We start from the raw sequence: 27,758 nt of genomic DNA on the forward strand, positions 1-27,758 counted from the left end.
TTACAGGAATTAGCTATGCAAGCTCTTTTAGACTTCCTCCTAATCCAGTGTACCTTTCTTAAATAACAAATGTCCATAGTTCACTGATTTCTGTCTCCTTTCTTTAATAAGGTCATCACATTGACAGTTTTACAATCCGTTGCTACCCATTTGGAACTTGCAAGAATGCAAGAAACTCAGAGCAGGAGTTGACCACCAGACCCTCAAGCCTTCCCCCGCCATTCAATATGATCATAGTTGATCCAAGTTAGCTTCAACTCCTCTGTGCCAGTTTCCCATTATGCTGTCATGGTAGTGTAGCGGTTAGTGTAGCACTATTACAGTGCCAACGGCCTAGGTTTGACTATGCCACTGATTTTTATGTTCTTTGGGTGTTTCAGTTTCCTTCCATATTGCAAAGAAGTACGGATTAGTAGGTTAATTGATCACACCATCAAAGTACACCCACGTGGTCAATTAACCTACTAGCCCATGTATCTTTGAATGTGAGAGAAAACTTCAGTACCCCAAAGAAACCCAGGCAGTCACAGGGAGAAGGTACAAACTCCTTACAGACAGTGAAGGAATTGAATCTGGGTCACTGCAGAGTGTACAGGCCCAAAGCCATCAAATTCTCCTCATACAACAACCCTTTCATTCCCACAATCGTTCTTGTAAATCTCCTCTGGACCCTCTCCAATGCCAGAACATCCTTTCTTCGATACAAGGCCCAAAACTGCTCTCACAACTCCAAATGTGTGATATTTGGGTGACTCATGCATGAGAACACCTAGATCCCTCTGGATTTATCTCATATGCAGTTGCTGTCTATTTAAATAATAAAGCTGCATTTCAATTCCTCTGACCAAAGTAATGACCTCACACCTCCCCATATCAGCCTCCATTTGCCAGGTTTGCATCCAATCACTCATTCTATTTATAACCTGTCACAGAATCACAATGTCCTCATTACAACAAGCTCTTCCACCCATTTTTTGTATTATCAGCAAACTTAGAAACCTTGCATTTTGTTTCCTCCTCCAACTTATTCATATAAATTGCACACAGCTGAGGGATAGAAACTAACCCTTTGTTTCTTTTATCTCTGCAACCACTTCTTTTAAAATTCTTGAGTACAGGCCTTGTGTTCCTGACAACTTGCCTGCATTTAGTTTCATTTTGTTTTCCAGTGCTTTATTCCTTGTGATAGTTCATCCTTCCTGTTTGAAACTAGCCCATATGTTATTCTTGAGATATTTGCAGTGTCCTCAACAATGAAAATTGTTGCGTGGTGGATTTAGATTCGGGTTTATCTATCACAATTACTTTGAAACATACAGTGAAATGCAACAGCAACACGAGTGAATCGGCAGATGCTGGAAATAAATAAAAACACAAAATGCTGGCAGAACTCAGCAGGCCAGACAGCATCTATGGGAGGAGGTAGTGAGGATGTTTCGGGCTGAAACCCTTCATTAGGAGTCAGGAATCCTGATGAAGGGTTTCGGCCCAAAACATCATCACTACCTCCTCCCGTAGATGCTGTCTGGCCTGCTGAGTTCTTCCAGCGTTTTGTGTTTTTATTTAGTGAAATGCAACATTTGCATTAATAACCAGCACAGCCTAAAGATGAGCTTTAAGAGCCCATACATGCAGTGCCAACTTATCAAGCCCACAACGTTCAACTGAACAAGAGTAAAACAAGCCCCATTTCCCCCTGCCACTCACAGCTCCCCAGCCTTCAGTGAACTTACGGATTCACATTTGCTTAAGCTATTACTGTTCCTGTTACTAATTCCCATGTGTGTGTGTGTGTGTGTGTCTCTTTCTCTCTCTCTCTCTCTCTCTCTCTCTCTCTCTATCTCTCTCTCTCTCCCTCCCTCTCTCTCTCTCTCCCTCCCTCCCTCCCTCTCCCTCTCTCTCTTCCTCCCTCCCTCCCTCCTCCCCCCCCCCAAGGTTCCCACCTCCGCTTCCTTTTTATATATACATTAGAACACTTCTGTTTGTTTTAATATCACTTGCCAGTTTCTCAACATTGCTTTTCTGCTTCCTTATTAGCTAATCAGCCCACTGTTAGTTTTTAAAGGGCCCCAGTACTCTGACCTATCTCCAACTTTTGCCATGCTCTAGGTTTTAGTTTCTGATTTACTACTTTCCCGATTTCCTTGTTAAGCATGGATGGTTCATTTTCCTCATAGGGTTCCCCTTTCTTATTGGGCTACATTTCTGTTGAGTGTTATCAGCTCCTCCGGTCTTGCTGCCTCCAAGGTACTTCTAGTTTTTTTTGACTAACGTATCTTTCTGTCCTGATTATTCTTAAGACTTGAAGTTTGAGCTTATCTAAGGTTTGAATAATATTATCAGGCTTGGGGAAATCCTTATATTTGGAATATGTATCTCCCATTTTGTAATCTTTATCTTTTCATCCAATGGGCTGTAACGTGCTCACAGTTTCTGGGAACTCAGTCTTCTCAAAGTTGCAAACGTGGCAGCGTATCTCAGTCCCAAATTAATTATAAGACCATAAGACAAAGGAGCAGAAGTCGGCCATTTGGCCCATCGAGTCTGCTCCACCATTTTATCATGAGCTGATCCATTCTCCCATTTGTCCCACTCCCCCGCCTTCTCACCATAACCTTTGATGCCCTGGCTACTCAGATACCTATCAATCTCTGCCTTAAATACACCCAATGACTTGACCTCTACTGCCTCCCGTGGCAATAAATTCCACCGATTCACCACCCTCTGGCTAAAAAAATTTCTTTGCATCTCTGTTCTCAATGGGCACCCTTCGATCCTTAAGTCATGCCCTCTCGTACTAGACTCCCCCACCATGGGAAATAACGTTGCCACATCTATTCTGTCCGTGCCTTTCAACATTCAAAATGTTTCTATGAGGTCCCCCCTCATTCTTCTAAACTCCAAGGAGTACAGTCCAAGAGCGGTCAAACGTTCCTCATATGTTAATCCACTCATTCCTGGAATCATTCTAGTGAATCTTCTCTGAACCCTCTCCAACGTCAGCACATCCTTTCTTAAATAAGGAGCTCAAAACTGCACACACTACTCCAAGTGAGGTCTTACCAGTGCCTTATAGAGCCTCAACATCACATCCCTGCTCCTATACTCTATTCCTCTAGAAATGAATGCCAACTTTGCATTCGTCACTGACTCAACCTGGAGGTTAACCTTAAGCGTATCCTGCACGAGGACTCCCAAGTCCTGTTGCATCTCAGAACTTTGAATTCTCTCCTCATTTAAGTAATAGCCTGTCCGTTTATTTCCTCTACCAAAGTACATGACCATATACTTTCCAACATTGTATTTCATTTGCCACTTCTTTGCCCATTCTCCCAATCTATCCAAGTCTCTCTGCAGACTCTTTGTTTCCTCTGCACTACCGGCCCCTCCACCTATCTTTGTATCATCAGCAAACTTAGCCACAAAGCCATCTATTCCATAATCCAAATCATTGATGTACGACGTAAAAAGAAGCGGCCCCAACATGGACCCCTGTAGAACACCACTGGTAACCGGCAGCCAACCAGAATGGGATCCCTTTATTCCCATTCTCTGTTTCCTGCCAATTAACCAATGCTCTATCCACATATGTAACTTTCCCGTAATTCCATGGGCTCTTATCTTGTTTAGCAGCTTCATGTGCGGCAACTTGTCAAAGACCTTCTGAAAATCCAAATACACAACATCCACTGCAACTCCCTTGTCTAGCCTACTTGTAATTTCCTCAAAAAATTGCACTAGGTTTCTCAGGCAGGATTTTCCTTTAAGGAAACCATGCTGAGTTCTGCCTATCTTGTCATATGCCTCCAGGTACTCCATAACCTCATCCTTGACAGTCAATTCCAACAACTTCCCAACCATCGATGTCAAGTTAACAGGTCTATAATTTCCTTTTGCTTCCTTGCCCCCTTCTTAAATTGCGGAGTGACATTTGCAATCTTCCAGTCCTCTGGAACCATGCCAGAATCTATTGACTTTTGAAAGATCATTGCTAATGCCTCCGCAATCTCCACTGCTACTTCCTTCAGAACACAAGAGTGCATTCCATCTGGTCCGGGAGATTTATCTGCCCATAGAGTATTCAGCTTCCTGAATACTTTCTCTGTCGTAACTGTGACTGCACACACTTCTCTTCCCTGACACCCTTGAGTGTCCGGTATACTGCTGATGTCTTCCTCAGTGAAGACTGATGCAAAATACTCGTTCAGTTTCTCCCCCATCTCCTTATCTCCCATTACAATTTCTCCAGCATCATTTTCTATCGGTCCTATATCTACTCTCACCTGTCTTTTACTCTTTATATACTTGAAAAAGCTTTTAATATCCTCTTCGATATTATTTGCTAGCTTCTTTTCATAGTTCATCTTTTCTCTCTTAATGACCTTCTTAGTTTCCTTTTGTAAGCTTTTAAAAACTTCCCAATCCTCTGTCTTCTCACTAATTTTTGCTTCCTTATATGCCCTCTCCTTTGCTTTTACTTTGGCTTTGACTTCTCTTGTCAACCAGGGTTGCATCCTTTTTCCATTTGAAAATTTCTTCTTTTTTGGAATATATCTGTCTTGTACCTTCCTCACTTCTCGCATAAACTCCAACCACTGCTGCTCTGCCGTCCTTCTTGCTAGTGTCCCTTTCCATTCAACTTTGGCTAGTTCCTCTTTCATCCAACTGTAATTTTTCTTTACTCCACTGAAATACCGACACATCGGATTTCGACTTCTCTTCACTTTCACAGTGAACTCAATCATGTTATGATCACTGCCTCCTAAGGGTTCCTTCACCTCAATCTCTCTTATCACCTCTGGTTCATTACACGATACCCAACCCAGTACAGCCGATCCCCTAGTGAGCTCAACAACAAGCTGTTCTAAAAAGCTATCTCGTAGAAATTCTACAAATTCTCTCACTTGAGATCCAGTGCCAACCTGGTTTTCCCAATCCACTCGCATGTTAAAATCCCCACAATTATCATAATATTGCCCTTCTGGCAAGCCTTTTCTATTTCCTGTTGTAATTTGTAGTCCACATCACTGCAGCTGTTTGGAGTCCTGTATATAACTGCCATCAGGGTCCTTTTACCCCTGCGATTTCTTAGCTCAACCCATAAAGATTTTGCACCTTTTGACCCTATGTCACCTCCATCTAATGATTTAATATCATTTCTTACCAATAAAGCCATGCCACCCCCTCTGCCTACCTGCCTATCCTTCCGATACACCATGCATCCTTCGACGTTCAGCTCCTAGAGACCTGCATCCTTTAGCCACGTCTCAGTGATGGCCACAATATCATACCTGCCAATCTGTAACTGTACAACAAGATCATCCACCTTATTCCTTATGCTGTGTGCATTTAAGTATAACACCTTAAGTCCAGTATTTGGTACTTTTTGCTTTGATTGCACTGCAACTTTATTGCACTGCAACTCATCCCAATGGCTGCAAATTTGCCCCATCACCTGCCTGTCCTTCCTGACATCTTTACTGCTCACTATCTTAGATTTATTTCTGTTTTCCCCCTCCTCCGCTCTATCATTCTGGTTCCCATCCCCCTGCCAAATTTGTTTATACCCTCCCTAACAGCTCTATTAAACCTTCCCACCTTATGTACCAAAACTGCACGTGGTTAGAACTCCACAGCTTATTCGGGACAGAAGAATCTGCAGATGCTGATTTAGATTCAGATTTGTTTATCTGTCACATGTATATCAAAACATACAGTGAAATGTAAAAGTGAAACTCTGATGCAGGGTTTTGTCCAGAAATATCATCAATTCCTTTCCTCTCACAGATGCTGCTAGACCCACAGATTTCCTCTAAATATTTTTGTTGATCCAGAACCTTTCTGATTCTCATTCCTCAGTTCTTGAATGATGGAACAGTCTTGGTGAGCCGAACGGCCTAATTCTGCTTGTATGTCTTATGGTCGTGGCTATTAAATTACAAGCTAGGCTTCCAGATTACCTCCCCAACTCTTTATCCCTTCTGTTTCTTTGTCTCTCTACCTTTAGAAAGGTTGCTTTCTGCTGTATCAGAAATATAGACCTCATATTTTCAGAGAAGCACTCGTGTGAATTTATTTGATAATATTCCATATTTTCTTTTGGCTATCTGGATTATACAGATATTCACCAGAAGCTAGATGTTCTGAAGTGTTAGTTGATATTTTTGTATAGTGCTTACAAGGTTTAATTGGATCACTGCCTTTCTCTTTCTAGAATCCGACAGAGAGATCAGGTATGATTTCACTTTTACTGAATTCTTAAATGTTGTGTGTCTCCCAGCTGTAAACTCCTTGCTGTAGTAGGATCCAGGTATTCAGACCTGTTGCAATACTTCACTCGAGGGCATAGTCTTTATACATGAGCTTAGAAAATATTGGAGGAATGACCATCAAGCACAGGGTCATAGAGGTCAACAGCAGGCCTTCTGTACCAAGGGAGAAAGAAAGGGGGAGGGGAGCACCAGAGTAAGATGGAGAGCAGGCAAGGAGTTATTGTGAGAGTGACAGAGAGAGAAAAAAGAGAGAGAAAAGAAAAAAAAACAAGAAATTTATTCTTTCCCCTTTTTTCTCTTTTCTCTCTCTGTCCCTCTCACAATAATTCCTTGCCTGCTCTCCATCTTCCTCTGGCTTTCCCCTCCCCCTTTCTTTCTCCCTAGGCCTCCCATCCCATGATCCTCCCCTTTCTCCAGCTCTGTATCCCTTTTGCCAATCAGCTTTCCACCTCTTAGCTTCATCTCTCCCCCTCCTGTCTCCTCCTATCGTTTCAGATCTCCCCTTTCCCCCCACTTACAAATCTCTTACTATCTGTTCTTTCAGTTAGTTCTGACAAAGGGTCTCAGCCTGAAACGGTGACTGTTCTTCTTCCTATAGATGCTACCTGGCCTGCTGCGTTCCATCAGCATTTTGTGTGTGTTGCGGTGGGAATTGTACCCGGGTCACTGCCACTGTCAAAGTGTGAGTGCTAACCTTACAGATAGTGGTGGAATTGTACCCGAGTCACTGACACTGTAACAGTGTGAATGATATCCTTACAGACAGCAGTGGGAATGGTACCCAGGTCCCTGACACTGTCAATATCTGAATGATAACCTTATAGAAAGCGGTGAGAATTGCACCCTGGTCACTGTCCCTGTCAAAGTGTGAATGCTAACCTTACAGACAACAGTGGGGAATTGTACCTGAGTCACTGACTCTGTAGAAGTGGTTATGCTAACCTTATAGACAGTGGTGGGAATTGTATCCGGGTCCCTAACACTGTCAAAGTGTGAATGATATCTGCTCAGCAGCTGTGCTGCCCTTTTTCTCAGTCACCTGATGGAGTTATACATGTAAAGGGAAAATTACTTGGGTAGATCTGTTCCCAAAAGTCAGGACAAATCGATCTGGGCTGTTACCGTCTTGTTGGCCTGCCAACAAAGAGCTGAACAAAGACCACAGAGCTGAAGTACAGAACCAAAACACACCCATTAAACAAATGTTTGCCTGTTTGAATGTAAGAAAAATAAGATTATTCCAGCTTAACTTGGAAATAAAATTCATTGTACTTAACATGCTGTGGAGATCTCGTAGAAGGTAAATCCATTTATTCCCTTCCTGAAGGTGGCAGGAAGATATTTCCTGAACCACTGCAGTCCTTCTGGTGAAGCTGTTGTCACAGTGCTCCAGACATGGGTAACTCAGGGGTTTACTGAATGATAATCAGGACTGGCAATGCTTTTTCACATTAGCATAGTACGTGATGCAGGGGGTGTCCTCTTGCACCAACTGCTTTCAGTCTTCTTGGTGGTAAAGTCACAGAGTCACACAGCATGGAAACAGGCCATTCAGCCCACCAGGTCTGTACTGACCAAGTACCCATTTACACATTTTAATCTCAGAATTCAGGTTCATTATCACCAGCATGTGTCATGAAATTTGTTAACTTAGCAGCTGTCACTGATTTCTGCTAGTAACAATGGGAAGAGGATATATCCTGGGTGATGGGGGTCCATAATAATGGACACCACCTTTCTGAGACACAGCTCCTTGAAGGTGTCTTGGATACTACGGAGGCTAGTACCCGTAATAGAGCTGAATAATTTTACAATGTTCTGTAGCTTCTCTCAGTCCTGTACAATAGCCCCCACCCTCCCCCACAGACCAGACAGTGATGCAGCCAGTCAGAATGCTCTCTATGGTACATCTATAGAAGTTTTCAAGTGCTTCAGGTAATGAACCAAATCTCTTCAAACTCCTAATGCAATACACCTGCTGACTTGCCTTTTTTAGCACTTCATTGATAGGTTGGGACTAGGTTAGATCCTCAGAGATCTTGACACCCAGGAACTTGAAACTGCTCACTCTCTACTTATAACCATATAACAATTACAGCACGGAAACAGGCCATCCCAGCCCTTCTAGTCCCTGCCGAATGCTTACTCTCACCTAGTCCCACCGACCTGCACTCAGCCCATAACCCTCCATTCCTTTCCTGTCCATATACCTATCCAATTTTACTTTAAATAACAATATCGAACCTGCCTCTACCACTTCTATTGGAAGCTCGTTCCACACAGCTACCGCTCTCTGAGTAAAGAAATTCCCCCTCGTGTTACCCCTAAACTTTTGGCCCCTAACTCTCAACTCATGTCCTCTTGTTTGAATCTCCCCTACTCTCAATGGAAAAAGCCTATCCACATCAACTCTATCTATCCCCCTCATAATTTTAAATACCTCTATCAAGTCCCCCCTCAATCTTCTATGCTCCAAACAATAAAGGCCTAACTTGTTCAACCTTTCTCTGTAACTTCGGTGCTGAAACCCAGGTAACATTTTAGTAAATCTTCTCTGTACTCTCTCTATTTTGTTGACATCTTTCCTATAATTTGGTGACTAGAACTGTACACAATACTCCAAATTTGGCCTTGTACAATTTTAACATTACATCCCAACTCCTATACTCAATGCTCTGATTTATAAAGACCAGCATACAAAAAGCTTTCTTCACCACCTTATCCACATGAGATTCCACCTTCAGGGAACTATGCATCATTATTCCTAGATCACTCTGTTCTACTGCATTCTTCAATGCCCTACAATTTACCATGTATGTACTATTTTGATTATTCCTACCAAAACATAGCACCTCACACTTATCAGCATTAAACTCCGTCTGCCATCGTTCAGCCCACTCTTCTAACTGGCCTAAATCTCTCTGCAAGCTTTGAAAACCTACTTCATTATCCACAACGCCACCTATCTTAGTATCATCTGCATACTTACTAATCCAATTTACCACCGCATCATCCAGATCATTAATGTATATGACAATCAACATTGGACCCAGTACAGATCCCTGAGGCACACCACTAGTCACCGGCCTCCAACCTCCAACCTGACAAACAGTTATCCACCACTACTGTCTGGCAGCTCCCATCCAGCCACTGTTGAATCCATTTTACTACTTCAATATTAATACCTAATGATTGAACCTTCCTAACTAACCTTCCGGGTGGAACCTTGTCAAAGGCCTTACTGAAGTCCACATAGACAACATCCACTGCTTTACTCTCGTCAACTTTACTCATAACCTCTTCAAAAAGTTCAATAAGATTTGTCAAACATGACCTTCCACGCACAAATCCATGCTGACAGTCCCTAATCAGACCCTGTCTATCCAGATAATTATATATACCATTTCTAAGAATACTTTCCATTAATTATCCACCACTGATGTCAAACTTACAGGCCTATAATTGCTAGGTATACTCTTAGAACTCTTTTTAAACAATGGAACCACATGAGCAATATGCCAATCTTCCGACACCATCCCCATTTCTAATGACATTTGAAATATTTCTGTCAGAGCCCCTGCTATTTCGACACTAACTTCCTTCCAGGTCCTAGGAATATCCTGTCAGGACCCAGTGACTTACCCACTTTTATATTCCTTAAAAGTGCCAGATTCCTCTTCTTTAATCATCAAATTTTCCATAACTTCCCTACTTGTTTCCCTTAATTTACACAATTAAATATCCTTCTCCTTAGTGAATACCGAAGAAAAGAAATTGTTCAAAATCTTCCCCCATCTATTTCGGCTCCACACATAACTGTCCACTCTGATTCTCTAAGGGACCAATGTTATCCCTCACTATCCTTTTGCTATTAATATAACTGTAGAAACCCTTTGGATTTATTTTCACTTTACTCACCAAAGCAATCTCATATCTTTTTTTAGCTTTTCTAATTTCTTTCTTAAGATTCCTTTTACATTTTTTATATTCCTCGAGCACCTCATTTACTCCATGCAGCCTATATTTATTGTAGATCTCTCTCTTTTTCCGAACCATGTTTCTAATATCCCTTGAAAACCATGGATCTCTCAAACTTTTAACCTTTCCTTTCAACCTAACAGGAACATAAAGATTCTGTACCCTCAAAATTTCACCTTTAAATAACCTCCATTTCTCTATTACATCCTTCCCATAAAACAAACTGTCCCAATCCACTCCTTCTAAATTCTTTCGCATCTCCTCAAAGTTAGCCTTTCTCCAATCAAAAATCTCAACCCCGGGTCCAGTCCTATCCTTCTCCATAATTAGATTGAAACTAATGGCATTGTGATCACTGGACCTGAAGTGCTCCCCAACAGATACCTCCGTCACTTGACCTATCTCATTCCCTAACAGGAGATCCAACACTGCCCCTTCTCTAGTTGGTACCTCTATGTATTGCTGCAAAAAACTCCTGCACACATTTTACAAACTCCAAACCATCCAGCCCCTTTACAGATTGGGCTTCCCAGTCGATGTGTGGAAAATTAAAATCTCCCATAATCACAACCCTGTGCTTATTACAGATATCTGCTATTTCCTTACAAATTTGCTCCTCCAATTCTCGTTCCCCATTAGGTGGTCTATAATACACCCCTATGTGTTACTACACCTTTCCCATTCCTCAATTCCATCCAAATAGTCTCCGTAGATGAGCCCTCTAATCTATTCTGCCAGAGCACCGCTGTAATATTTTCTCTGACAAGCAATGCAACACCTCCCCCTCTTGTCCCTCCAATTCTATCACACCTGAAGCAACAAAATCCAAGGATATTTAGTTGCCAATCACACCCCTCCTGCAACTATGTTTCACTAATAGCTACAACATCATATTTCCAGGTATCAATCTCAGCTCATCCACCTTTCTTACAATGCTCCTAGCATTAAAATAGATGCATTTAAGAAATTCTCCACCTCTTACTCTCTGTTTATCACTAATGGTGCAAACAACTTTATTATTTTCTTTTTCTTCCTTCTCCCATACATCTGTTCCTACACTTTGGTTCCACTGGAGCCTCACTAGCAAACCTACCTGCAAGGATATTTGTCCCCCTCCAGTTCAGATGGAAACCGTCCCGCTGGAACAGGTCCCACCTTCCCTGGAAAACTGCCCAATTATCTATAAATCTGAAGCCCTCCTTCCTGCACCATGTCTTCAGCCACGTGTTGATCTGCACTATCTTACTATTTCTAAACCCAACTGTACGTGGCACTGGTAGCAATCCTGAGATTACTATCCTGGAGGTCCTGACCTTTAACTTGGCACCTAACTCCCTAAACTCACCTTTCAGGATCTCCTCACTCTTCCTACCCACGTCATTCGTCCCTATATGGACCACGACATCTGGCTGCTCACCCTCCCTCTTCAGAATACTGAGGACTCAATCCGAGATATTGCGACCCTGGCACCAGGAAGGCAACAGACCATCCAGGATTCTCGATCTCTTCCACAGAACCTCCTATCTGTCCCCCTAACTATTGAATCTCCTATCACTACTGCTCTCCTCTTCTCCCTCCTTCCCTTCTGAGCTGAGGGTCCAGACTTGGTGCCAGAGACACAACCACTGCAATTTGTCCCTGGTAGGTCGTCCCCACCAACAATATCCAAAACGGTATACTTATTGTTGATGGGAACGGCCACGGGGTGCTCTGCTCTTCCTGTCTATTCCCCTTCCCTCTCCTGGCAGTCACCCAACTACCTGTCTCCTGACCCTTAGGGGTGATTACCTCCCTGTAACTCCTGTTTATTTCTGCCTCTGCCTCACGAATGATCCGAAGTTCATCCAGCTCCAGCTCCAGTTCCTTAACATGGTTTGTCAGGAGCTGCAGCTGGATGAACCTTTTGCAGGTGTAGTCGTCAGGGAGAATTGTGCTCGCCCTGACTCCCCACATACTGCAAACGGAGCACTCGACTGCCCTAACTGCTGCCTCTATTACCTACTCCTAAGTTAATTAGAGTTATTAAAGGAGCTTACCCAGCCTTACCTCACTGGGAGCAAGCTCGCCCTCAGCCTCTCGAGCCAAAGTCTTCCTACTCTGTCTCCTACTACTCCGTCGCCTGCTCCGTTAATCTGCTCGCTTTTTAAATTCTCCCATTGCCTCACGGGCTGACTTTCATGCGCTTGCGCAGTCGTGCCCTGTTCAGATTGCCGAAGAGATAACCACCCCTTCTCAAGAGGATTGGTATGTGTTCCTTTGTCTTACAAAGTCCACAATCAGCTCTTTTTGTTTTTCTGACGTTGACTGCCAGGTTGTTGCTGTGACACTACTCAACTAGCTGGAATATCTCGCTCCTGTGCCGCCTCTCGTCATCACCTGAGATTCTACCAGCAAATTAATAGACGATGTTTGCGGTATGCCTTGCTACATAGTCATGTGTATAGACAGTAGAGCAGTGAGCTAAGCACACACCCCTGAGGTGCACCAGTGTTGATCGTCAGCGAGGAGGAGATGTTTTCACCAATCCATAGAGATTGTAGTCTTCCGGTTAGGAAGTCAAGGATACAATTGCACAGCGAGGTACAGAGGCCCAGGTTCTATAGCTTAGCAATCAGGACTGTAGGAATGATGTTGTTAAACGCTGATCTATAGTCAATGATCAGCATTGGTGTTTGTATTGTCCAGGTGATCTAAGGCTGTGTGAAGAAGGCAAGATAGTGGCTATACTTCATTAGGAGTTTGAAGAGATTTGGCATGTCAGCAAATACACTCAAAAAGTTGTATAGTTGTACCGTGGAGAGCATTCTGACAGGCTGCATCACTGTCTGGTACGGAGGGGCTACTACACAGGACCAAAAGAAGCTGCAGAAGGTTGTAAATCTAGTCAGTTCCATCTTGGGTACTAAGACCATAAGACAAAGGAGCAGAAGTCGGCCATTTGGCCCATCGAGTCTGCTCTGCCATTTCATCATGAGCTGATCCAATCTCCCCTTTAGTCTCATTCCCCTGCCTTCTCACCATAACCTTTGATGCCCTGGCTACTCAGATACCTATCAATCTCTACCTTAAACACACACAATGACTTGGCCTCCACAGCCGCCCGTGGCAACAAATTCCATAGATTCACCACCCTCTGGCTAAAAATTTTTTTCATATCTCTGTTCTGAATGGGTGCCCTGCAATCCTCAAGTCATGTCCTCTCGTACTAGACTCCCCCACCATGGGAAACAACTTTGCCACATCCACTCTGTCCATGCCTTTCAACATTCGAAATGTTTCTATGAGGTCCCTCCTCATTCTTCTAAACTCCAGGGAGTACAGTCCAAGAGCGTTCAAACGTTCCTCATATGTTAACCCACTCATTCCCGGGTTCATTCTAGTGAATCTTCTCTGAACCCTCTCCAATGTCAGCACGTCCTTTCTTAAATAAGGAGCCCAAAACTGCACACAGTATACCAAGTGAGGTCTTACCAGTGCCTTATAGAGCCTCAACATCATATCCCTGCTCCTATACTCTATTCCTCTAGAAATGAATGCCAACATTGCATTCGCCTTTTTCACCACCGACTCAACCTGGAGGTTAACCTTAAGGGTATCCTGCACAAGGACTCCCAAGTCCCGTTGCATCTCAGAACTTTGAATTCTCTCCCCATTTAAATAATAGTCTGCCTGTTTATTTCTTCTACTAAAGTGCATGACCATACACTTTCCGACATTGTAATTCATTTGCCACTTCTTTGCCCATTCCCCCAATCTATCCAAGTCTCTCTGTTTCCCCAGCACAACCGGCCCCTCCACCTATCTTTGTATCATCAGCAAACTTAGCCACAAAGCCATCTATTCCAAAATCCAAATCGTTGATATACAACATAAAAAGAAGTGGCCCCAACATGGACCCCTGTGGAACACCACTGGTAACCGGCAGCCAACCAGAATGGGATCCCTTTATTCCCATTCTCTGTTTCCTGCCAATTAACCAATGCTCTATCCACATATGTAACTTTCCCGTAATTCCATGGGCTCTTATCTTGTTTAGCAGCCTCATGTACGGCACCTTGTCAAAGGCCTTCTGAAAATCCAAATACACAACATCCACTGCATCTCCCTTGTCTAGCCTACTTGTAATTTCCTCAAAAAATTGCACTAGGTTTGTCAGGCAGTATTTTTCTTTAAGAAAACCATGCTGAGTTCTGCCTATCTTGTCATATGCCTCCAGGTACTCCGTAACCTCATCCTTGACAGTTGACTCCAACAACTTCCCAACCACCGATGTCAAGCTAACAGGTCTATAATTTCCTTTTTGCTTCCTTGCCCCCTTCTTAAATAGTGGAGTGACATTTGCAATCTTCCAGTCCTCCGGAACCAGGTCAGAATCTATCGACTTTCGAAAGATCATTGCTAATGCCTCCACAATCTCCACTGCTACTTCCTTCAGAACACAAGAGTGCATTCCATCTGGTCCAGGAAACTTATCTACCCTTAGACTATTCAGCTTCCTGAGTACTTTCTCTGTCGTAATTGTGATTGCGCATATTTCTCTTCCCTGATATCCTTGAATGTCCAGTATATTGCTGATGTCTTCCTCAGTGAAGACTGATGCAAAATACTCGTTCAGTTCCTCCCCCATCTCCTTATCTCCCATTACAATCTCTCCAGCATCATTTTCTATCGGTCCTATATCTACTCTCACCTGTCTTTTACTCTTTATATACTTGAAAAAGCTTTTAGTATCCTCTTTGATATTATTTGCTAGTTTCCTTTCATAGTTCATCTTTTCCCTCTTAATGACCTTCTTAGTTTCCTTCTGTAAGCTTTTAAAAACTTCCCAATCCTCTGTCTTCTCACTAATTTTTGCTTCCTTATATGCCCTCTCCTTTGCTATTACTTTGGCTTTGACTTCTCTTGTCAACCAGGGTTGCATCCTTTTTCCATTTGAAAATTTCTTCTTTTTTGGAATATATCTGTCTTGCACCTTCCTCACTTCTCGCATAAACTCCAACCACTGCTGCTCCGCCGTCCTTCTCGCTAGTGTCCCTTTCCAGTCAACTTTGGCCAGTTCCTCTTTCATGCCACTGTAATTTTCTTTACTCCACTGAAATACCAACACATCGGATTTCAGCTTTTCTTTCTCAAATTTCACAGTGAACTCAATCATGTTTTGATCACTGCCTCCTAAGGGTTCCTTCACTTCCATCTCTCTAAATCCTCTGGTTCATTACACAATACCCAATCCAGTACAGCCAATACCCTAGTGGGCTCAACAACAAGCTGTTCTAAAAAGCAATCTCGTAGACATTCTACAAATTCTCTCACTTGAGATCCAGTGCCGACCTGATTTTCCCAATCCACTCGCATGTTAAAATCCCCACAATTATCATAACACTGCCCTTCTGGCAAGCCTTTTCTATTTCCTGTTGTAATTTGTAGTCCACATCACTGCAGCTGTTTGGAGTCCTGTATATAACTGCCATCAGGGTCCTTTTACCCCTGCGATTTCTTAGCTCAACCCTTAAAGATTCTGTACCTTCTGACCCTATGTCAACTCTTTCTAATGATTTACTATCATTTCTTACCATTAAAGCCATGCCACCCCCTCTACCTACCTGCCTATCCTTCCGATACACCATGTTTCCTTGGACGTTCAGCTCCTAGAGACCTGCATCCTTTAGCCACGTCTCAGTGATGGCCACAATATCATACCTGCCAATCTGTAGCTGTACGACAAGATCATCCACCTTATTCTTTATGCTGTGTGCATTTAAGTATAACACCTTAAGTCCAGTATTTGGTACTTTTTGCTTTGATTGCACTGCAACTCATCCCAATGGCTGAAAATTTGCTCCATCACCTGCCTGTCCTTCCTGACATCCTTACTGCTCACTACCTTAGATCTATTTCTGTTTTCCCTCTCCTCTGCTCCATCATTCTGGTTCCCATCCCCCTGCCAAATTAGTTTAAACCCTCCCTAACAGCTCTATTAAACCTTCCCACCAGGATATTGGTCCTCCTAGGATTCAAGTGTAACCCGTCCTTTTTGTACAGGTCACACCTGCCCCAAAAGAGGTCTCAATGATCCAGAAACTTGAATCCCCGCCCCTTGCTCCAATCCCTCAGCCACACATTTATCCTCCACCTCATTCCATTCCTACCTTTGTGGTCCTTCTCAACTGCCTTCCTAACTCCCTATATTCTCCTTTCAGGACCTCTTCCCTTTTTCTACCTATGTCATTGGCACCTATATGTACCACGACCTCTGGCTCATCACCCTCCCACTTCAGGATATCTTGGACGCGATCAGGAACATCCCGGACCCTGGCACCAGGGAGGCAAACTACCATCCGGGTCTCCTGATTGCGTCAACAGAATCACCTATCTGACCCCCTAACTATCGAGTCCCCTTTTACTACTGCCTTCCTCTTCCTTTCCCTACCCTTCTGAGCTACAGGGCTGGACTCTGTACTAGCCTACAAAGTACCCAGGACATCTTAAGGAGGCGGTGTCTCAGAAAGGCAATGCCCATTATTAAGGACCAGCAAGCAGGACATACCCTTTTCTCACTGTTACCATCAGGTAGGAGGTACAGAAACCTGAAGGCACACACTCAGTGATTCAGGATCTGCTTCTTCCCCTCTGCTATCCAATTCCTAAATGGACATTGAATCTTTGGACATTACCTCACTTTTTTAAAATATACAGTATTTCTGTTTTTACACTTTTTAAAATCTATTCAATATATGTAATTGATTTTCTTGTTTGTTTATTTATTATTATTATTATTATTATTTTCTCTGCTAGATTATGTATTGCATTGAACTGCTGTTGCTAAGTTAACAATTTCATGTCACATGCCAGTGATGATAAACCTGATTCTGATTCTGAAGAGCCATTGAGATTGCATCTGCTGTTGACCTATTGTGGCGAAAGGCAAATTGCAGTGAGTCCAGGTCCTTGCTGAGGCAGGAGTTCAGTCTAGTCATGACCAACCTCTCAAAGCAATTTATTACCGTAGATGTGAGTGCTATAACTGGATGATAATCATTAAGACAGCTCACACTGTTCTCCGGCACTGGTATAATTGTTGCCTTCTTGAAGAAGTTGGAAACTTCTGCCTGTTGCAGTGAGAGGTTGAGATGTCCTTGAATACTCCCGCCAATTGGTTGGCAGAGGTTTTCAGAGCCTTACCGGGTACTCCATCAGGGCCTTCCGTCTTGCAAGAGTTCACCCTGACAATCTGACATCGGCCTCCGAGTCAGAGATCACAGGGTTACCAGGTGCAGCAGGGATCTTCACAGCTGTAGTTATATTCTCCCTTTCAAAGTGGGCATAGAAGGCATGGAGCTCGTCTGGTAGTGAAGCATCACTGCCATTCATTTTGTTGGGTTTTGCTTTGTAGTAAGTAATGTCCTGCAAACTCTGCCAGCGTTGACGTGCATCCAATGTCGCCTCTAAGCTCACTCAGAATTGTTTCTTCACTCTTGAGATAGCCCTCTACAAGCCTTACCTGGTTTTCTGGTACAGATTTGGGTCACTAGACTTAAATGCCACAGATGTAGCCCGCACCATACAACGAACCTCCTGGCTTATCAATGGCTTTTGATTTGGGAATGTACAGCAAGTTTTCATAGGCACACATTCATCCACACAGGTTTAAATGAAGTCAGCCACAACTGAGGCATACTCGTCCAGATTCAAAGGTGAATTTCTGAATACAGTCCAGCCCACCGATTCAAAACAGTCCTGTAGGCGCTCCTGGGCCTCCCTTGTCCATATCTTCTTGGTCCTCATATCTGGTGCTGCAGTCTTCAGTTTCAGGGAGTAGAAGTACAGCCAAGTGATCAGACTTTCCGAAGTGAGGGCATGGAATAGCACGGTAAACACTCTTGATGGTGGTGTAACAGTGGTCCAGTGTGTTGTTTCCTGTGATACTACAAGTGATTTGTTGATGGTAATTAATTGGTGACTTTTAATATATTCCTCATATTCTCCCTGCACACTCATCAGCATATCATCAGAGTTTCATGTGATTGAAACATTTCTGTACAGGCTTATTAGAGTCATAGATCACTAAAGCAGAAACAGGCCCTTCAGCCCATCTAGGCCATGCTAAAACCATTTAAACTGCCTATCCCATCTACCAGCACTGGGACCCTACCTTATCCCTACCATCCATGTTCCTATCCAAACTTCTCTTAAATGTTGAAGTTGAACCCACATCCACTACATACACTGGCAGCTCATTCCACACTCTCATCATCCTCTGAGTGAAGAAGCTTCCCCTCTTGTTCCCCTTAAACATTTCACTTTTCACCCTTAACCCACGACCTCCAGTTGTAGTCCCACCCAACCTCGGTGGAAAAGGCCTGCTTGCATTTACCCCATCTAAACCCCTCATAATTTTGTATACCTCTATCAAATCTCCTACATTCCAAGGAATAAAATACTAACCTATTCAACTTTCCCTATAACTGGAGTCCTCGAGTCCTGGCAACATCCTTGTAAATGTTCTCTCTTGTTAACAAATTTGGTTCTAATTAAGGTACTGTAGAATCAGTGGAGTAATAACAGCCACAGATGCACTGTCAGTACAAAATTCCTGTAGAAAATTGCTGTGGTTTTACTGGAAGTTGTTACCCATTTTCATTACCATGATTTTCCATATTTTCTTGGTCACAGTCTGCCGAGAACTAGTTCCAAATGTAAACAGAATGAACCAGGTTTGTCTTTCATGTGTTTAGTGTAGGATAAAACAGATCATGGTGTTGAGAATACATACTCCAACACCAACGTACATTCACAGAAGTTTGTACAAGCGACAGGATGCATTGCTGTAATTCACCAGGATTCCTCAAACTCTGATCCTGATTCAGATTCACATGGGCATCAAAACATCCAGTGAAATGTGTTGTTGACACAGTCCAAGGACGTGCTGTGGACGAAGTCACCACAAGGTTCTCCACCCATTCCAGCACCAGCGTAGCATGTCCACAATGTTCAGCAGAACCACACAGACAGCAACAAAAACAACAAGCTCCCTGGTTCCTTTTCACATTTCACTCACACATACAAACTGTTGACTGCTGCCAGCTAGAAGGACAAGGGCAGCTGTTGCACAGTACTTGCATGTTACTCTCCAAGCCCAACCTGGAGATACATTGCTGTTGAGTGCTAGGACACTCTTTCTAACAATATTACGGGCAGAGCCACTCCTCAGAGACTTCACCTCTCTCGTTTACAGATGATGTCCCGTTACCTCAGGATGTGACCATTTTGACTGTATTTGTTACTGAAGAGGAATTTGCTGCTCTGCGGCAGTATTCGATTGAATGGGTTTATGGGTGAGTTATGGAGGGGACTGGGTGTGGTTCATTGTAGAGCCCTGTTCACAATCAGCATGCAAATCCAGATGTCAAAGTTGAGTTTATTGTCAAATGCACAATGTGCGTATGCACTGTGTAATGAAAAGCTTTCTTGCAGCAGCATTACAAAACAATACATGATAAATCTGAATAGATAAATAAATAACTGTGTGTGTGTGTGTGCGCGCGCATTTTTCTGATCATTGTGCAGATCATCTAAGAGCCCAAAGCCATGTTTATTCGAGGAAAGGACTCAAAAACCACTGCCCTCCAGAACACTGTCAGACTGTCCAGACCCCGAGGAACTGAGTGAGGTGGAGTGTGGAAACTACACAGAGTTTGAGACCTCATATCCAAGCTCCAAAGACAGTAGCACACCAACAGGCTCTGTGGACCCAGCCCAGAATGATCAAGGAAAACATATCAGGCAATCTCATCCAATAGACTTTGACTGCAGTTCTTTAGGGAGTGCAAATTCTCAGCCACAGAGCAAAGCCTCATTGCCTTCCTCCCCTGGACACTCTTGGTCATCACTACAGTTAGATGAAGAGCATTCTGAGGGAGACTCCTTGCACTTTGTTGATCTCTACATGGAACTGATAGAGGACAGATTAGATAACGGGAGTGATACTGCAACTGCACGCCTTGCATCTCATTCTGAAAACATTCGTGGGGAAGAGCAGAAGGAGGCTCCTGTCACATCTACTGATGATCATCAATTGCCCTCACAGCAACATCAGACCTCTCTACCCATTAATACTCAGCAGACCAATGGTGCCACAGATGGAGACACTCCTGCAGGGTACAAAGCAGATGGTGCAGATGTTAAGGAGAATGCATCCTTGAACCATGAACTCACAGACCACGGGAACTTGGTGAAATTGAGTCTGTACGTTCACACAGTGAAAGGGTTGGTAATGTCCCTTCTGGCTGAAGAAGGATTTCAAGTCAATCACAGAGCTATTGAAGATGTTGTAAGTAACTAACTCATGCCTAACATCTGGGTAGCCTCCAACCTGATAGCATGACTATCGATTTTTCCTGGTAAACAAATTCCCTTTCCCCCATTCCTCACTCTGACCTTTTACTTCATCTCACCTGCCTATTACTTCCCCTTGAATCCCTTCCTCCTTCCCTTTCTCCTCTGGTCTACTCTGCTCTCCTATCAGATTCTTTCCTCTCCAGCCTTTGATCTTTCCCATTCACCTGGCTTCAGCTATCACCTTCTAGCTAGCTGGCCTCTTTCCCCTATCCCTGCTTTTTTATTCTGGCATCTCCCCCTTCCTTCTCAGTTCAGAAGGAGGCTCAGTCTCAGTCAAACATCGACTATTTACTCTATTCCATAGACACTGACTGACCTGCTGATTTCCTCCAGCATCTTGTGTGTGTTGCTCTGGATTTCCAGTATCTGCAGACCTCCTCCTGTATATGTTTTCTGCCTTTCATTCCCTCCGATCTATGTATTTATCCAAATGTAGAAATCAAACCATTCCACTGGCAACTTTGCCTGCAGCCATTGCCCCAATTCCTGAATAGCACACGATATCAAATGCAGTGTTCTTGGAACATAAACACGATGGCAAAGTACAGGCCCTTCAGCCTTCGAAGTTGTGCCAACCTTTAAAGATCAATCTCACCATTCCCTCTGTTAGTCTCTCCAACAGTATCTCAGTATTCATGAGCGAGTCTCCATATTTCAGGAGCACTAGTATCTCTGGGTTGAGCCAGTATCTACTGAATTTACATAGAGCCTGCTGATTATATTCTGTATTTCTAACCACTTTCACTTCTTCTACAGTACCACAGTTCCCTGGCCTCCTTAAACGGTTTAGAGGTGCACCTAAGTGAGACTTTACTCAGTAGGAATACCTGCAACTTACTTGGCTTTAACTTTGCTCATTACGACTGCATTCAACATATACTCACAGGTCAGTATATGGTTTTTTGTGTGTTTGTGTGTGTGTGTTCATTCACGGGACAATATATAGTTGTGTGGGTCTGTGTGTATTCACATGTTCATTCTCATATACATGAAATTATAGACCAATGAGTCTTAACTCAGTGGTTGGTAAGTTGATGGGGAAGATCCTGAGAGGCAGGATTTATGAACATTTGGAGAGGTATAATATGATTAGGAGTAGTCAGCATGGCTTTGTCAAGGGCAGGTCATGCCTTACGAACCTGATTGAATTTTTTGAGGATGTGACTAAACGCATTGATGAAGGAAGAGCAGTAGATGCAGTGTATAGGGATTGCAGCAAGCATTTGATAAGGTACCCCATGCAAAGCTTATTGAGAAAGTAAGGAGGCATGGGATCCAAGCGGACATTGCTTTGAGGATCCAGAAATGACATGCCCACAAAAGGCAAAGAGTGATTGTAGACAGGTCATATTCTGCATGGAGGTCGGTCACCAGTGGAGTACCTCAGGGATCTGTTCTGAGACCCTTACTCTTCGTGATTTTTATAAATGACCTGGATGAGGAAGTGGAGGGATGGGTTAGTAAGTTTGCTGATGACACAAAGGTTGGAGGTGTTGTGGATAGTGTGGAGGGCTGTCAGAGGTTACAGTGGGACATTGATAGGATGCAAAACTGGGCTGAGAAGTGGCAGATTGAGTTCAACCCAGATAAGTGTGAAGTGGTTCATTTTGGTTGGTCAAATATGATGGCAGAATATAGTATTAATGGTAAGACTCTTGGCAGTGTGGAGGATCAGAGGGATCTTGGGGTGCGAGTGCATAGGATGCTCAAAGCAGCTGTGCAGGTTGACTCTGTGGTTAAAAAGGCGTACGGTGTATTGGCCTTCATCAATCGTGGAATTGAATTTAGGAGCCGAGAGGTAATGTTGCAGCTATATAGGACCCTGGTCAGACCCCACTTGGAGTACTGTGCTCAGTTCTGGTTGTTTCACTACAGGAAGGATGTGGAAGCCATAGAAAGGGTGCAGAGGAGATTTATAGGGATGTTGCCTGGATTGGGGAGCAGGCCTTATCAGAATAGGTTGAGTGAACTTGACCTTTTCTCCTTGGAGAGAAGGAGGATGAGAGGTGACCTGATAGAGGTGTACAAGGTGATGAGAGGCATTGATCATGTGGATAGTCAGAGGCTTTTTCCCAGGGCTGAAATGGTTGCCACAAGAGGGCACAGGTTTAAGGTACTTGGGAGTAGGTACAGGCGAGATGTCAGGGGTAAGTTTTTTAATCAGAGAGTGGTGAGTGCATGGAATGGGCTGCCGGTAACGGTGGTGGAGGTGGAAACAATAGGGTCTTCTAAGAGACTTTTAGATAGGTACATGGAGCTTAGAAAAATAGAGGGCTATAGGTAAGCCTAGTGATTTCCAAAGTAGGCACGTGTTCGGCACAACTTTGTGGGCTGAAGGGCCTATATTGTGCTGTAGGTTTTCTATGTTTCTATGTCTCCCAGCAGTGTGCAGATGCACACAATCCAGCTTGTTGTTGCACCGCTCGACCAGGGAGGGCAACACCAACGGGCGAGCCCAGCCCTAGCCCAGCACGGACGCTACACTATAATGCTCTCACCTGGTCTGCAGCAGCAAGCAAGCCCGAAGCTTAGACCATAAGACCAAAAGATATAGGAGCAGAATTAGGCCATTTGGCCCATCGTCTTCTCCGCCATTTCATCATGGCTGATGCAATTTTCCTCTCAGCCCCAATCTCCAGTCTTCTCTCCATACCCCTTCATGCCCTGACTAATCAAGAATCTATCAACCAAGGCCTAGTCTTTGCTACGACAAGGTTACACAGCTCCATCGTCGATTGTCCCTCCACCAGACAAGAATAACAGGCCTGAGGGAATTTCCATTGTTACTGTCCAACAGAGTCTTGCAATCACAATTGAAACATCTGAGACAATCTCCCACAGTTGTTGTGTGCCTACTTAAATGTTTCCAAGTAGCAAGCAGTAACACGGTCTGCAGCCAGATCAGCTGTTCTGTACCCAAACCAGTTGTTCCAACATCCCGGCGGGCTCCTCTGATATCCCATCGAGTTCTTAACTCCAACATCCTGGCTGGTCCCCTCAACACATCAGCCAGTTCCTTCTCCAACATCCTGGCCGGTTCCTTCTTCAACATCCTGGCTGGTTCCTTCTCCAAACATCAGCCAGCTGCTCCAACACTTCGTCCGGCCCCTCCAATACATCATTCAGCTCTTTCTCCAGCATCCTGGCTGGTCCCTCTGACACATCACACAACAATCCTGTCTGGTCCCTCACACAAACTCTTCTCCCTCCTGCCATCTGGCAAAAGGTACCGAAGCATTTGGGCTCTCACGATCAGACTGTGCAACAGTTTCTTCCCCCAAGCCATCAGACTCCTCAATACTCACTGTAGTCTAGTGCAGTTTTTATGTTGTTTTAAGTAGTCTAGTGTAGCCTTGTGCTGTCTCACATAGTCTAATGTAGTTTTGTGTTGTTTCATGTAGCACCAGGGTCCTGGAGGAACGTTGTTTCGTTTTTATTGTGTTCTGTACCAGCAGTTTATGGTTGAAATGACAATAAAAGCAACTTAAACTTGAACTTGAAGATCGGCCGGTTCCTTCTCCAACTTCCTGGCCGGCCCCTTTGACGCCTCGGTCGGCTCCTTCTCCAACATCTCGGCCAACCTCTTTGACACCTTGTCCGGCTCCACCGCCAACACCAGTCCAGCTACTCCAATCCACAAGCAGCTCACTGATGGAGTAGCCCTGTAGTACTTGAAGTTCTTGGAGTAGAATTGTCTTTGGATCGTAAAAAACAAATTTTCAAAGGAAAAAATACCTTTAGTTGGCTCCTGAGAGGCCGTTGCGTTTGCACGCACCACCTTTTCAATCCTGATGAAGGGTCTCGGCCCAAAACATTGACTGTTTATTCCCCTTCATATATGACGCCTGACCTGCTGAGCTCCGCCAGGATTCTGTATGTGTTGCTCTTTAGGTTCTAGTCCTGGAGTTGATAGTTGCCTGAGGGCTGCTTGTTTGTGTGGGAAACATTCTATCCCTTAGGATGAACACTTGATCACAAACAGCACAAATGTTGTACAGAGTCACTTGTCGTTGAACTCGAGTTGGAAAAGAGGAGTATGTGCAATCTAGAAAGGAACCAGCAGGTGTCCTCAGCGCTCCCTGCTTTGGTAAATGCGCAAGACTGGTGTTATTCAGGCAGAGGGTTGAATTCTGAGGCTACATCCACACTAGACCGGATAATTTTGAAAACGCCGGTTTTGCGTAAAAACGATAGGCGTCCACACTATGCGTTTTTGAAAATAACTCTATCCACATTGAAATGGAGATTTTGGCGAATGTCCTCCTACTGGGCATGCGCAGGACACATCTACCGAAAACAAGCGACATGTTTGGTGTCGATTCTCGCTGTAAAAGTGCGCGTTTGTGTAGTTACAGACTAGAAAAACTTAAAACGACAGACAGCTGTTGGCTTTCGCGCAGGAGAACTTAAAACTAAAAAAAAACAAACACTGGAGCGTACGGAGGCAACCGACAGGGAGTTCACGGACAGATTGACCTGGCTGACGACGAACATTGAAAAACTAACTAACTCTGTTGCATTAATAAGGCACCTTGTTAAATGTATAAAACATGTCTGCATCAGTGTTATCTTGTATTTCCATACAATGTTACATTAGGCTGTTACACATCTATTGTCAGGGAAGTACTTGCATAAATAGGTAAACCACCTTCATACAAGCAAGGACAGAAAACAGGGCAAAGTGAGTATACTTATTTATTCAGTAAGTTATGGGTCAAAGTACAAACCTCATTTCCAGAAAAGTTGGGATATTTTCCAAAATGCAATAAAAACAAAAATCTGTGATATGTTAATTCACGTGAACCTTTATTTAACTGACAAAAGTACAAAGAAAAGATTTTCAATAGTTTTACTGACCAACTTAATTGTATTTTGTAAATATACACAAATTTAGAATTTGATGGCTGCAACACACTTGACAAAAGTTGGAACAGAGGCATGTTTACCATTGTGTTACATCACCTTTCCTTTTAATAACACTTTTTAATCGTTTTGGAACTGAGGATATTAATTGTAGTAGATTTGCAATTGGAAATTTTGTCCATTCTTGCTTGATATAAGACTTCAGCTGCTCAACAGTCCGTGGTCTCCGTTGTCTGATTCTCCTCTTCATGATGCACCATACATTTTCAATAGGAGATAGATCTGGTCCGTCAAGCACACGCACTCTGTGTCTACAAAGCCATGCTGTTGTAGCCCGTGCAGAATGTGGTCTGGCATTGTCCTGCTAAAATAAGCATGGATGTCCCGGGAAGAGACGTCACCTTGATGGCAACATATGTCTCTCTAAAATCCTAATATACGCCTCAGAGTCAATGGTACCTTCACATACATGCAACTCAGCCATGCCGTGGGCACTGATGCACCCCCATACCATCACAGATGCTGGCTTTTGCACCTTTCGCTGATAACAATCAGGATGGTCGTTTTCATCTTTGGCCCGGAGAACTCGACGCCCGTTTTTTCCGAAAACTGGCTGAAAACTGGCTGGACTCATCTGACCACAGCACACGGTTCCACAGTCTTTCGGTCCATCTGAGATGAGCTGGGGTCCAGTGAACTCGCCGGCATTTCTGCATAGAGTTGATGTATGGCTTCCTCCTTGCGTAATACAGTTTCAAGTTGCATTTCTGAATACAGCGACGGACTATGTTAAGTGACAATTGTTTTCCGAAGTACTCCCGAGCCCAGGTGGCTATAATTGTCACAGTAGCATGACGGTTTCTTAGGCAGTGCCGCCTGAGGGCTCGAAGATCACGCGCATTCAACAGTGGTTTCCAACCTTGCCCTTTACGCACTGAGATGTCTCTGAATTCTCTGAATCTTTTCATAATATTATATACTGTAGATGTTGAAAGACCTAAATTCTCTGCAATCTTGCGTTGGGAAATGTTTCTTCTGAACTAACAATTCTCTCACGAATTTTGGCACAAGGGGGTGAGCCACGACCCATCCTTGCTTGCAAAGACTGAGCCTTTGATGGACACTACTTTTATACCCAGTCATGATACCTCACCTGCTACCAATTAGCCTGCTTAATGTGGAGTCTTCCAAACTGGTGTTACTTGAATATTCTGTGCACTTTTCAATCTTATTTTAACTCTGTCCCAACTTTTGTTGAGTGTGTTGCCGCCATTAAATTCTAAATTTATGTATATTTACAAAATACAATTAAGTTGGTCAGTAAAACAATTGAAAATCTTTTCTTTGTACTTTTGTCAGTTAAATAAAGGTTCACATGAATTAACATATCACAGATTTTTGTTTTTATTGCATTTTGGAAAATATCCCAACTTTTCTGCAAATGGGGTTTGTATTTGGTGAATACATTTCTAACTCTTCTGGCTTCAGTCTCATTGCCATCTGTTCTGAAATTGTTAGGTTGCATTCAAGAAAACAATGAAATGGCGCGCTGCCCTCTGACAGCTGTTATGACCCCAGCCCCCTCCTTTGTGAGATTCGCAAGAGCCCTAGTCAAGGGGGGGGGGGTCAAATGACCCAAGAGAGAGAGGGAGACGTGCTGAAGACCACGTTCCCCCGGGAAGCAGAATAAAGCGACTCTTTGACTATTGTCTCATGAAGACCACGTGTAAAGCCCTCGGGCAAAGTGGGCTGGTTGAGAGAGAGATTGACACTGGCGATCCCGTGAGGAAGTATAAAGGAGGGTCTGGGAGGGAGGACCCCTTCAGACGCACCAGAAGACAGCGTTTTGATAGCGACAGCCGGTGGTGGGGTTCGTGTGCGTCTTTTCCTTGCCTGGGATTGGCGACCCCACAACGGAAGAACGGCTTAGCTACAGGGGAGGCCACAGATGAGCGTTCATTCCCCCAATGAGGCTCCGACAAACCGAACTCTTCCAGGTTGGAAAACCGGTCGGGTAACTGTTTCATCCCCATCTCTCTCTCTCTTTCTAACAAAAGTGCACCAACGCGACACCACAACCGACGGCAGCTGGTGGAACTGCAGTGACCGCAAAAGACTTTTAGATATCCAGTAGACAATATATATCTACATTACCCCTAGACAACGATAGAGCTTATTTCTGATTGATTATTACTATACCTGTGCTTTAGATTGAGTTGTGACGACGTATATGATCTGAATGTTTTG

The 27,758-nt window shown here is 43.7% G+C and overlaps 1 protein-coding gene across 4 annotated transcripts in view; it reads left to right on the forward strand.

Moving 5' to 3' along the window:
- The window catches only part of hps4 (HPS4 biogenesis of lysosomal organelles complex 3 subunit 2), an 85,106-nt gene that overhangs the window by 48,778 nt on the left and 8,570 nt on the right, over nucleotides 1-27,758 (forward strand). For all 4 annotated transcript variants that reach the window (XM_073065972.1, XM_073065971.1, XM_073065973.1 and 1 more), the window contains 4 exons: nucleotides 6,215-6,233; nucleotides 19,486-19,585; nucleotides 19,818-20,580; nucleotides 21,405-21,534. In XM_073065972.1, the coding sequence (XP_072922073.1) occupies nucleotides 6,215-6,233; nucleotides 19,486-19,585; nucleotides 19,818-20,580; nucleotides 21,405-21,534 (1,012 nt within the window). The remainder of the gene's footprint in view (nucleotides 1-6,214; nucleotides 6,234-19,485; nucleotides 19,586-19,817; nucleotides 20,581-21,404; nucleotides 21,535-27,758) is intronic.

The sequence above is a fragment of the Hemitrygon akajei genome, chromosome 14 (genome assembly GCF_048418815.1).
Source record: "Hemitrygon akajei chromosome 14, sHemAka1.3, whole genome shotgun sequence".
Taxonomy (NCBI): domain Eukaryota; kingdom Metazoa; phylum Chordata; class Chondrichthyes; order Myliobatiformes; family Dasyatidae; genus Hemitrygon; species Hemitrygon akajei.